A 12558-nucleotide genomic window follows, 5' to 3' on the forward strand; every position below is an offset into this window, starting at 1 on the left:
CAGTGGGAGAGTGGGAATACCAATTATATCCCATTAATCATCACCTTGACTCCATGAGATGACATGTGGTATATATTTCAAACCTGAAGTAAACATCAAGAAAATGGGTTCCAGCTCCTGCAAAGCTTCTGCCAATAAAACATGTGCATGACCTGTATAAATTCAACCAAAAGCCTTCCTGGACTTTGTGAAGTCAGTGATACTTCCTTTTTTGAGGAGGCAGACCCATAGTTGAGAAGACCTGAAGGAGAGTGGAGAGAGTGGAATTGATTTGTTTTAGTAGTGGGAATTAAGGGTGTCACTGTTATATCCCTCTCATTATTATTTTTTAATATGCTTATTAGATTTTTTGATCCCTGCTCTTTTTGGGGTGGATACTATAGATGCCCTAGCCCAAATGAATTTGCAGCAATTACTGGCCTATTTCATTAGTGTTCAACAAGTTGCTTTGAGTATTTTAGTTTGGGCATCACAACCATGACCTCTTACAGGAAAAAAAAAAAACAAACCAAAATGAAGGGCTAGGTGTCACTATATAAATAATTCTTGGTAAAGCGGAACTGCTCCACAGGTAAAGAAATGTTCTGCTTGCTGCATTTTTTCCTTTTTTGTCCCCTTGTCTCTCATTCCAGGATTATCTGGGTGCTTGTATTGTCCTGACTGCTGCTGTCACTTCCATCACTGAAGGGCCACACTCGGGGTTTGTGGGGCTGGGTCTCCTGTATGCTCTGACGGTACGTGCCAAGACCAAGTGTAAGAACTTCCAGACCAACACATTAATTTTATAATATTTTTACGTGTACACTGTCATCTCCCAGCTTTCTTAATCTCAAAAAAAAAAGAATCCTGCAAATAATGGACTTGAGCCAAAGCTGAGAGAGTTCAGGGCAACTTGGACTTGCTTCAGGTTTTATGAGCCAATTAAAAAAACACAACCATTCCCAGGCCCTGCATGCTCCCAAGTGGAGCAGGAAAATTAAAAATGCGTAAGAGGATCGGCTGTGCACTCTGTTTTGTACAACACAGTGCTGTTTTCACCTCTTCATGGCAAAACCTGCCAGGAAATACAGATTTTGTCATCATCTGGGTAATCTTTAACCAAAGACCAAATAAAATAATTGCTGAAGAAACAAAATTATCGGTTTTGCCCTTGGAGGGAAATTACTGAGATGCCCGAGATTATCCATGCAATTATTAATGGATTTGGGGACTGGGACCTTTATGGGAATGGTTCATCATGCCAGGTGGCAGTAGGAATGCAGAGGAGATGGGCTTAGGCATGGCAAGGCTGTGGTGGTCCAGTAGCTGGTTCATTCTGCCACTGTCATTAGCAGTGAGGAGAAGGAACAGTATTTTAGTGTACCTGGCTGCAAGAGAGGCTGAGTGTTCATCATGAACACAGAGTGAATGACAATCACCACAGAGAGTAGAAGTATTCATGAATTACAAGAATGAGGCCAAATTATTACTGAATGAACCACGAGAGTGGGGACAAAGGCAGGATGATCATAGTGTCAGGAAGAACTTCTGAAACCATGACTGGCATGGCAAAAATCTGTCTGCTTTGAAGCACTGGTATGAGGAAAGGATAAAGGTGTGGGCCTAACCCTGAGATCTGGCTTTGCACATAAATGCTGGTGAGCCTATGGCTACAACAGAAAGTCCTCAGCAGATGCCTTAGGGAGACCTTAGATCTCCTTTGTGCTGCTGTTGCAACAGTGTGAGAATCTGTCAACAACTGAGAATCAGTCCCAGGGCTTCAGCTTCACTCTGAAAACATTCCTGGTAATGCTGCTTCATTAGCAGAGATCTGGAAGTGTCAGGATGTCTGCATCATCCTTGGCTTCTTTGTTTTTAGCCTGTGTTTGGAAACAGTTCATTGGTGGGAAATGGGCACATATTGAAAACAGGTGAAGAAGAGCTTTAGGCACCAAGTGGTCTCTCTCCTGCCCCACAATAACCCTGATGAACTTTTGAAGGCAGCTGGATTGTTACCTGTCTCCCCTGGCATAGTTTGGTGGTTTTTTTAATAATTACTCTTTGCAGCTGAGAGAGGGTTGATATTTGGACCTAGATGAGAGCAAACTGTTTGTACTGAGGTTGTGTTTACAGTGGACATCCTGAGCTTATTCTCTCCTCTTCTATAAACACTGCCAACTCCTTTGCACAACTGTGATGAAGCCTGAGGTAATGGGCAGGGTTTTTGGGTGCCAGGCTGTGCTATCACATCTGCCAGATCTAGGACAGCAGCCTGCCACTGCAAGCAGCAGTTCTGCATTGTTTTGCTTGTCTGCAAACTTTCCCATTTCTGTAACTTCCTAACTCAAAAGCTGGACACCAAATAAGCAGGTATCTGAACATAAAGGAGAGAATACCCCATCAAGAACTCTATCTTAGGGATAAAGCATGCAGCCAAGTCTTCTAAATTAACAACAACTTTTGCTGAATCTCAATGAAAATTATTTCCTGTTTGCTTCCTGCATCAGTATTAGGTTAGTGGTAAAGAAGTCAGACTGGCTGATTTATTCTTAATAAAGTCCTTATTTGGCACTCACCAGAAAAAATGGCAAAGCCTTTCTCTGAAAGGCAAAGCCTTTCTCTGTTTGTGCGTAGGGTGTTTTTATTTTTAGGTTTCTAAAACTTCATTCAGGTACCTAAAATATCTCAAGTTTTAAAGTTTCTTGGCAATCAACTCTTCCTAATAAGATCGGTTCTTCTTTTTTACAGAAACACCTAAATACAGACTTAGGAAATAGATTTACAATTTTCAGCCTTAAATAGTAAGTCCTGCCTAGAAAAGAGTTTTTCTAAGCTACTGAGTATCGTTACAGAACTAATAATCAATGATTATCTACTAAAAGTAATACCTTTACTATTGATTTAACTATTGATCAAATCCTTTTCATTATAATTGAGAATAAAAACCAGGAAGGAAATATTGCTGAACTGATAACACATTTGTCCCTCATATATTTTGATGCTAAAAACTACTCATCTTTTCCACAGAGAGAAATGTATTATCTAAATATGCAGAAATGAAACTATCATAAAATGTTTTCAATATATTTGCAAATAGTGAACTTTCTTAATCTTTAGTTGCAGTCTTTGAAGGATTAGAATATATGTAATAGAAAATATTTCCAAACAGCACTTTCAATTTTGATTCTTTTCTGTGTTTGTGTGCTTAAAGAAGACACCTTTCAGTCCTGATTATTAGATGCTGAAAACAAGAGATTCCCTCAATCAGTCAGACTTTAAGTACAACTTTTCCATACTTCTCTTTCAAAAAACGAGGATGAGAATACCAAGTACCAAATTGCTGTCTTAGGGCTAATTGTGTTGGAGTATGACTGGGTTCTTGCATATTTGATGCTGTTGCACTGAGCCTTGAACTGCTGAAATGTTAAAGAGACCCACTGTGTTGAGTCAGGCCAAGGATTTTCACAAATGTATCCAACCTTTATTTCCAGATGGGTAGATGAACAGAAAGAAGACTGAACCCTGTCCTTGTTTTAATTTTGTGATGCAGATAACCAACTACCTGAACTGGGTAGTGAGGAATCTGGCTGATCTAGAAGTGCAGATGGGTGCAGTGAAAAAAGTACACAGCTTCCTGAACATGGAGTCAGAGAACTACGAAGGCTACCTGGGTATTGCTCTTAATCTTTTGGGGGCTTTACATGGTAATATGAAAGAATGGTAGGCTTGGTCATGCAAAATGTACACACCTCTCTGGCCAAAATCTGTTCTCACTGAAGTGTAGGAACTGCCACTGGTGTGAGTGACAAGGATAGCTAAGGGAAGCTATGAAAATATGTTGTTCATGTTAATCAACATGAAAAAAAATCCTATCAAATGCCAGGGAGACAGAGCAGAACTCTGTAGTACAATCAAAAATACCAGTTATAGACAAGATGAGCAAAACATCTATGTAAGTTATTTAGAAAACAAAAATAAGGATAAAAATTGGAACTGTCACATAGTTCAAAATCTCTGATCTTTCTAGCAGATGGGGACTAAAGATAAGGCCCACGTTGGCAAGCAGACCTCCTCAGCAACTCTTGTCTGAGCTGCACATTGGAATTTGTGCTCCACACACTTCAAATTGGCCTTGATTGCTATTTCAGAAGTGGTTGAAGTGCAAGAAATGGCTCATAGGTCAAGAATCTTCCCTGGAAAGCCAAGCTCCTTAGTCCAGAGACAAAACCTGCTGTGTATTCACAAATCAGGATGAAACAAAAGCTGTGATAATGTCAACAGCTCACGCTGTGTGGCAGTAACAACTTCCTTCCTCAAGCTGCCCTTCCTGTGCCGGTCACTGACCCAAGGCCATGCTAACACTGCCCTGACACCGCGTTCTCCGCTCCTTTGGCTTCTCCCTCTTGCAGTGCCAAGAGACACTTTAGTGTCTGCCCTCTCTCCCTGTGTGTGGAGATCTGGAAGCCAAGTGCCTGCCAGGCAGTTCTCAGCTCAGCCTCCTCTTGGCAGGGAACTGGAGCTCTATTTCTCCAGTGGCTTAAAGGAAGGTGCCCAGGCAGGAGAGAGGGGGAAAGGTGACTGTTGTAAAGGGTGACCCTCTAGCAGCACTCATTTCACTTTGTTTTTCTGTAACTATTTCAGATCCCTCTCAAGTCCCTAAAGACTGGCCCCAGGAGGGGGAAATCAAGATTGAAAATTTGTGTGTTCGCTATGAAAACAACCTGAAGCCTGTTCTGAAGCATGTGAAGGCCTATATCAAGCCAGGACAAAAGGTACCATGTCCAGCAATTGCCCATCATCCTCATTCTGGTGCAGATCCTTCGTTACAGGGCTTTCCTTTCTAAAGTGGCAGAAGAACAAGATTAACAACTTGGATTGGCAGATATATACATTTACAGTCCTCTCTGAGGTCCCTGGGCACAGATCAAGAACTTACACTAATAAAAGCTTATTCTTGGCTGGGATCAATTTTTCTTCTGAGTATCCCATATCTTTCAAAGTCCATTTTCCTTGCATAAAAGTAAGTCTAAATGGCAGATAAATTAGAAGGACATAAGACTGAACTGTGTAAAAACACAAGAGTATCTCACATTTCAGCATAGAGTGCCACTGGCATCCATGTCAAAATGCTGAAATGCTCATGGGACAAGTCCTTGTGATGAGGGGCAGAAAAGGGGAATGTGCTCGCTGTCCTGTTTTGTGTTTTCCCTGGTGTACCACCTGCCATTGGGAAGGACCTTTCTACTCACCAGTAGCACAATCCAGTGCAGCTTTCCCAAAACTACTTCAGGTGTAAGAAAGGAGCAAGTGAGTAAATGAGTACTCTGTGAGTAAGTGATATCCTCCATGTTTTCCAGGTTGGGATCTGTGGTCGCACTGGCAGCGGCAAGTCCTCCCTGTCCTTGGCATTCTTCAGAATGGTGGATATTTTTGATGGTCAGTTTCCCCTGGAATATGTTGTCACTCCTCAACTGCTCCCCCCTTATTTCCTCAGAAGAAGGGAGGAGCCTTTTTGATAGCTTATAACCTGTTCCCCAGCTCAGAAGACATTTGATTACAAGTGTTATGCCTAATCCTTCAAAGTGCCCTACTGTGAATAGCACTTGGCTCTCCCAGGACATGTCGTGCACAGATTATATTTCTATTTTATTTTTAATTTTGCATACGGTCTGACAAAACAATATGCAATTTTTGAGACAGGACAAAAAATATGTAAGTCTCTAGAGTGTCTAAATGTTTCCCTGAAGAATAACTGCATTAACTTATAGCTGTGAAAATATTAGTAGAGTATAAACTAGAACTCAGCAAGTCCATTCCCTTGATTTTTTTTTTTTTATTTTATTGTGCTTTCCCACAACTGCAGCAGACTCTGACTCAAGGGTTGGAAATATGTTGCTATGTTTTCACTCCTGCAGCATTTAACTCTCCCAGCTAATTGGCACAAACTGCTTTTCAGCATTTACAATACATATGTGCTGTTGAGGGAATATAGAAAACCACCAGAATGTAATCTTTTTGTTTCAAAGATTTCCACATTTCTAATTTAGCCGTTGTGCATGGAATGTTTGCCAGGGAAAACTCAGTAGGATGGGATGGGGAGGATAAGTGAATCTGATGCCGCTAATATTTGCTTTTGTTGTGGTTCTGTGCCTATATGTGTCTATGGTCACAGGCTTCTGATTCATGACCATGATTCCTGGATATATAAATATTGCAAAGAAATAATAACCATGCTTATGTCCAGCTTGAAGTTTCCTTCTACTTAAATCTTCTTTCTGTATATTTTCTTTGTCTGCTTCTCCTGTATCCCTGATTTTTCCTAATGGGAACATCTAAGCTTTTTCTAATCAAGCTCTGTTTATCCTTTGTGCACATCCCTGTCCCTGCTGGACCCATATTTGGCCTCCATGCTGGTCCACTTCTGGTTGGGTTCCTGACTCTAATAAAAGTTACCTAATATTATTTTGAGTCACTTTACTAGAGCCAAAATTTCATTCATGCTGTTCCTTAGGTCCTTGTTATCTCCTTAAATTTCTATCTGTCCCATTTTATTTCCCTACTTTTACTTTGTTCTTTAGTGTTTCCCTTCTCTTGCCCAATGTTCAAACAACTTCTCATTTCTCTTGTGTCTTGCTTGACCACCCCTCAATCCTTTCCCAGTTTCCCAACTCCTCTCAAATTTACTTTTTCCCTTAGGTCCTCTAATCTCCTCTTTTCCTTGAGCACCCTGTCTTCTATCAAATATGCATTTCCCTATTCCCCAGGAATGCCATATTAATTTTTCCCTCCTTATTCTACCTCATCTTCTGCTAACCCACTCTAATGTCCTTGTTTGTGAAGAAAAGGAATTGCTTAAGTTTATGCAACCACCAATGTCTCAAGCAGAAGTCCTATAACCTGATTTGGATTTTCTTGAAGTGTGAAAATAATAGGACTTTGCACCTTACAGAGAAAAATCTTGATTCTTCTGGCCATATAGTAAAAGCATAAAACTACAATCCTCGAAGTAGTCCATCTAGGGGGGCAATGAAATCTTCCACTGGAACAGGGTCACAGAGAACAACCTACAAAATGCAGTATCATGACAATGGGAATGACAGAAGGGACACGCGTACAGAACTCTGAATATCCATGCGCCTACCAGTTCACAGTTAAGTTCTCACTGTTGCAAGAGAGAACTGATTAAATGAATGTTAGGTGCATCCCAGGGAGGAGTGCAGCTGCCTAGTGAAGAAATCCACATGAAAACTGCAGAAGTACCTGATGGAAATAGCCTTTACAATATTCTCATTCCGTTTGCCTTGGCCCATCCCTTCCCCATCACCTCCAATCCCCCATATACAAGCATATATTGTGCAAAAGAAATTGTGCTCCTTCTCAAAGGAAATATCTTCAGCAATTGTTGAATTCAAGGGGAACAAAGAAAGGCACAGCAACATAAGTTGCTCTTGTTCTTGCTCTGTTTGGCTGTGATTGACCCACAATAAATTGTCCTTCTGGTGCTATCATTAGTCACACAGAAGGGAAGACATGTAATTTCCCTTAAGGGAGGGTGGAGGGAAGAAAAAGGAAAAGAGCAAGGTGGCAGTGTCACTAATAAATTGAGACATCCCTGGCTTGTGTTATTAGCTGCATTCACCTTCCCCATGTGTCTGACAGTGCTGAGAGCTCACAGAGACAGTATCCCGTCATCTAGAGACCAGCCCAGAGGGGCTGTTCCACCTTTCCACCTGCTAGCTGTGCATCACGTGCTTTGTGCAATTCCCTCAGGTGTTCTGTGTGTTGTTTGACACAGGGAGGATAGTGATTGATGGGATTGACATCAGCAAACTGCCTCTGCACACGCTCCGCTCCCGGCTCTCCATCATTCTCCAGGACCCGATCCTGTTCAGTGGCTCCATCCGGTAGGTGTATGCCATCGGGGGTGGCAGGCAGCTTTGCACAGCCTGCCTGTCATGGGAGCTGGGGGACAGGAGAGGATGGAAAAGGCAAGGAACCTTCCTAGCTCAGTCCAGTCCATCTGCACAGCCTGCCGAGCAACACACAATGCCAAGGTGTTCATTTGCAGAAAACCTGAAAGTAATTGCAGTAATAAGACTCCTGCTATGGTTTTCTTTGCAGCTTTAATTTGGATCCCGAATGCAAGTGCACTGATGACAGACTCTGGGAAGCTCTGGAGATTGCTCAGTTGAAGAACATGGTCAAGTCATTGCCAGGAGGCCTTGGTATGTCTGAACCAATTTCTGGATCATGGGCCAATAATGGAATCATGCATGCACACAGATAAACAGATCTATCCCATCTGACACTCCGGATCATCATGTAGGAGTGACAGGCACATAATGAAGATTCTTTCTTTATAGTAGAGAGAATATTCTTATTAAAAAGCTGAGGAATAGTCTGGTATCCCATGCACTGTGGAAAAATCCTGCAACACCTCAGCATCATGGTGTGATTGTTGAGGCTGTCCTGTGCAGGTCCAGGAGTTGGATTTTGGTGGTCCTGTGGGCTCCTTCCAACTCAGGATATTCTATGATTCTGTGATCACAGTGGGATAATTAGTAAGGAGAAAAAAGAGCAATTTTACTTCCTTTAGCAAAACCTGGCTCTGCAAGCAGAGCTGTAAACACTGACAGAGCACTTTTTTACCATTTCATATCTGTTTCATGAAGGAAACTCACATATTTATTTCCATATCAAGTATATTTCATATTACTAAGATATTACCCTGCAGCCTACCAAATTTTCTAACAATTTGTGCCAACTGTTTGTTCAGTGATATATTTCTCCTTTCCCAAGAGGCTGTGCTCATTTTTCTTGGTATCACTCCATCTCACTGGTCAGTCAAGGTTATGGTTATTGGCTTTTATGGGGATTTTGCTTGGCCCTGGAATAGTGCACAAGCAGAGCTCTCAGGGGCAGCATTTCAGGGGTGCAATGTTCACAGGAACCGGTTTTGTTACAGATGCCATGGTCACAGAAGGAGGGGAAAACTTCAGTGTGGGGCAAAGGCAGCTCTTCTGTCTGGCTCGAGCCTTTGTCCGCAAGAGCAGCATCCTCATCATGGATGAAGCCACAGCATCTATTGACATGGCCACAGTGAGTACAGCAATTAACTAATTAGGGATCTACCAGGAGAAAGGCATCTTCCCTAAGTGTCAGCCATGAAGTGTGCGATCTCTGTAGCAGAAAAAACAGGCAGTGTTTTTGTTTCTCTCAGGATAAAATGCTTTAGAGAACCTCTGCTTTCATATGTGTGACATTTCCCTGCTGGGAAAGAGATAGTGTGGAATATACTTGAAAGCATGTGACTTAGAATGTAACAGGATGAAGTAACTGGAGTGAGCCTTTTCCTCTGACAGGAAAACATCTTGCAGAAGGTTGTGATGACCGCCTTCGCCGACCGCACTGTTGTAACAATAGCGGTAAGTATTAAGCCAGAAAATGCTCTTTTTACCTCATTCCTCAGGCAGTTAACCTTGCCCTTCATCAGTTAAACACCACTACATAAAACTAAAAGCATCACAAAATAGAAATAAACCACGAGGCCAGAATATTTCCATGATACCAGAACAAGTCAGACACCTACTATCAACCTGAAATTTTGCAGTAAATGCTGTCTTGCTATCAAACTAAAACACTTGGATCTGAACAAAGACTTTACAGGGAACTTCAGCATCTGCACTGTCTCAACAAAATTTGAAGTGATTCTCACTAAAAAATTGAAACCAAATGCATGGTTTTAACCATTACTGAAAGCTGCATCAAAATCTAAGTTTGAATTTTGCTTCTGAAGGCTATGTATGTGTAGTGCCTACAAACGCAGCACAAATTTGAGTTGAGATTTCATAATATTCTTGGTGTGGTTTCTCAAGCTGGGTTATCTTTTCTCTCTTTTGGAATAAAAAGCTGGGTTTACAAAAAAGTTTTAAAAACTGGAATTGATGCCTAAAGAGGCTACCAGAGGCTAAACATTGTTAAAGAGTAAGATAGATATTTATTAAAAAGGCTTTCAAAGAATACACCTTGGGCAGTACAAGAGCCTGGCCATGGCTGCACCCAAGATGGATGATGGGTCACACATTTTCATACTTTTATAAGTTTTGGACCATTTATATATTTGGGTTAATTTTCCAATTACAGCTTCAGGTTATGAAGTCCCATCCTCCCAGATTGCTCTCCTTAATTTGCTGTTTTTTATACTTTTGGGGCCTGAAGCTGCAATGGTGCCCTTGGTTCTCAGGCTGCAAAAGGATTGTTTTGTCAAACTAAACTGTGAAGAGAACTTGCTAACACTTTATATGAAGTTCAGAGTTACACACTAAAGCACTACAGAATCTGGAATATATGAAAGCTAAAACTTAAGGCATCAGAATCAATGGGAATTACCCCCCAGAATAATAGCTTTTCAGCTAGGGGTTTATGATGTTCTTTCCCATTTTCCTGCCACTTCTAGTGCCCAAAAAGTGTGTTCCATATATCCATGCATGTCCATACATATATGTGCTCAGACATGTGGTGGATACCATTAAGAATATTTCCACCTGTGACAGCAGCATTAGCCAACAAACAGAGGTTTTCTCCACGAGATAAATATGTGTTTTAACAGCTGTTTCATTTGCCTTGTCTGGAATCCAGTCCTGTGGTTAGAGATTACAGTCAGGCCTCCTGGACTCTGGTTTCAAGCCTGTAATCGAGTAGTTTGTGTCAGGCAAGCCACTTAACCCAGCTCGTTTACAAGGTGCTCCAAGGTTCTTGGTTGTGTAAATGCTGAAGATTCTGGTGGTGAGATTGTTGTCCTTCAGTTCTATGCTTATTGTCCTTTTGGCTGGAATCTCACTTTTCTTTGGCTTTGCCTTTCCAAAGTCAGTATCTCAAGTGAAACAGCACACATTAATATTTAGCTTTCCTCACGGAGCTGGCTTCATTCCTTCCTCTCTTCATTCACAGCTGATGCTTCCTTCACCCACCTGTTTTTCTGTTCTTTTTTCCAGCATCGCGTGTCTCACATCTTGGACGCCAATATTGTCCTAGTCCTTTCTGAGGGCTTTCTAGTTGAATGTGACACTGCCTCAAACTTACTCCTCAAAGAGGACGGCCTGTTCACCACTTTGGTGAAGACTCACAAGTAGACTCTCTCAGTCCACATTGGTTTACAGGACTTCTGGCTCTTTGGTAGTTATTGTTACCTCTTTAGTTTCCTTTCACTCTGCTTCCTTTCTACTGCACAGCTTCTGAGAGAACAGTGCAAGAAGGTGTTTCTTATGTGGTTCCTGGGTTTGTTTAACTTCATGACTATTTATGCAGATCACATGTAAATCTTAGACATACAGCTGACACTGAAACTACCATGTCAAGGGAAACCTGTAGCCTATGGGATTAAACTGTTTCCTGGAGCACACTCCAATTAGATCTCAGAGGGATTTACAGTAGGGAATAGCCCAGGAGTGCCCTGAGACTGATGGAGAGCAGACTGCTGGGGTGCAGAGGACAAGGAGCAGAGTATGATGCCAGGCCACCTGGCAGTGCAGGATGCTTCTCATCCCTATTTCCCATGGTAGAAGATGTGTTTCAGTAGGGCCATAGGATTTATTCCACCAGTTGTGTTGTCCATAATGGCAAAAAGCAAAGTTCATGCTAAAGTATTTTCAGGCTTGGTGGCAGAGGCTGTAAAGTAATTGAAGATCTCTTCAGGTTGAAGTACAAGGATCTATTACAAATATTGCTGTAAACAAGGACAGGCTTTCCCCAAAGGGGTGAGAATTATTAGTGAGAATTATCCAAATGAAAACCTGTTTGCTTTCCTTCGTGGCAGCACCGGGTTCACACCATCCTCACTGCAGACCTGGTCATCGTCATGAAGCGAGGGAACATTCTGGAATATGATACTCCTGAGAACCTGCTTTCCCAGGAAGATGGCATCTTCGCTTCCTTTGTCCGGGCTGACATGTGAACAGCCACACAATGCATTCTAACAGCTTCTTTTTAAACAGATGAAATGCAAATATTTTCTACTCAGTGTAACATCACTTTTACCTTTTTTGTTTTGTTTTGTTTTTTAGAGCTTCTTTCTTCACATTTCCATCTTCCAAAATAATAAAGCCTATTGCAATACATGTATGCCTTGAAGCAATAAAAATGTCACTTTGTTCAAAGCTATTAAACTTCACACACACACACACACACACACACATATGCACACATGGAGGGAGAAGTTTTTACTTCCTGAGAATTTGGCATTTTCCTTAGACTTTTTATTGACTTTTTTTTTGTTTAAAGAGAGAAAAAGAATGCACTGATCTTATAAACTGCATATGTTATGCTGGAACCAGAAATCAAATCGTGCAGTCTGTCAAGGAAGCAAGAGGTTCCCCAGATGCATTCTGTCCCCAGAGGAAAAAATTAGGAAAAACATCCAAGCCCATAACACTTGGGGCAATCTGCTGCATTCCAAAGGCATAAACTTTGCTCTCCAAGTTGTAGCAGAGGGGCAGTGAATGAGGAAAAGGAATTTCATCAGGAATAAGGACATTCTTCCTGTCCTTCACTTTAGTAAGCACACTTCAGTCGTGACAGAAC

General features: G+C 41.6%; 1 protein-coding gene across 22 annotated transcripts in view; it reads left to right on the plus strand.

The window, feature by feature from the left end:
- ABCC9 (ATP binding cassette subfamily C member 9) overlaps positions 1-12127 on the plus strand; it is a 69646-nt gene extending 57519 nt beyond the window's left edge. For 17 of the 22 annotated variants that reach the window (XM_068190650.1, XM_068190652.1, XM_068190656.1 and 14 more), the window contains 9 exons: positions 633-734; positions 3530-3650; positions 4621-4751; positions 5337-5415; positions 7775-7883; positions 8101-8204; positions 8945-9078; positions 9342-9404; positions 11795-12127. In XM_068190650.1, the coding sequence (XP_068046751.1) occupies positions 633-734; positions 3530-3650; positions 4621-4751; positions 5337-5415; positions 7775-7883; positions 8101-8204; positions 8945-9078; positions 9342-9404; positions 11795-11932 (981 nt within the window). In that variant the 3' untranslated portion in view covers positions 11933-12127. Of the gene's footprint in view, positions 1-632; positions 735-2727; positions 2781-3529; positions 3651-4620; positions 4752-5336; positions 5416-7774; positions 7884-8100; positions 8205-8944; positions 9079-9341; positions 9405-10973; positions 11155-11794 lie in introns of those variants that run through there. The other 5 variants (XM_068190639.1, XM_068190643.1, XM_068190647.1 and 2 more) reach the window with 3 other exon arrangements.
- The last annotated feature ends 431 nt before the right edge of the window (positions 12128-12558 follow it).

The sequence above is a fragment of the Anomalospiza imberbis genome, chromosome 5 (genome assembly GCF_031753505.1).
Source record: "Anomalospiza imberbis isolate Cuckoo-Finch-1a 21T00152 chromosome 5, ASM3175350v1, whole genome shotgun sequence".
Lineage (NCBI taxonomy): Eukaryota > Metazoa > Chordata > Aves > Passeriformes > Viduidae > Anomalospiza > Anomalospiza imberbis.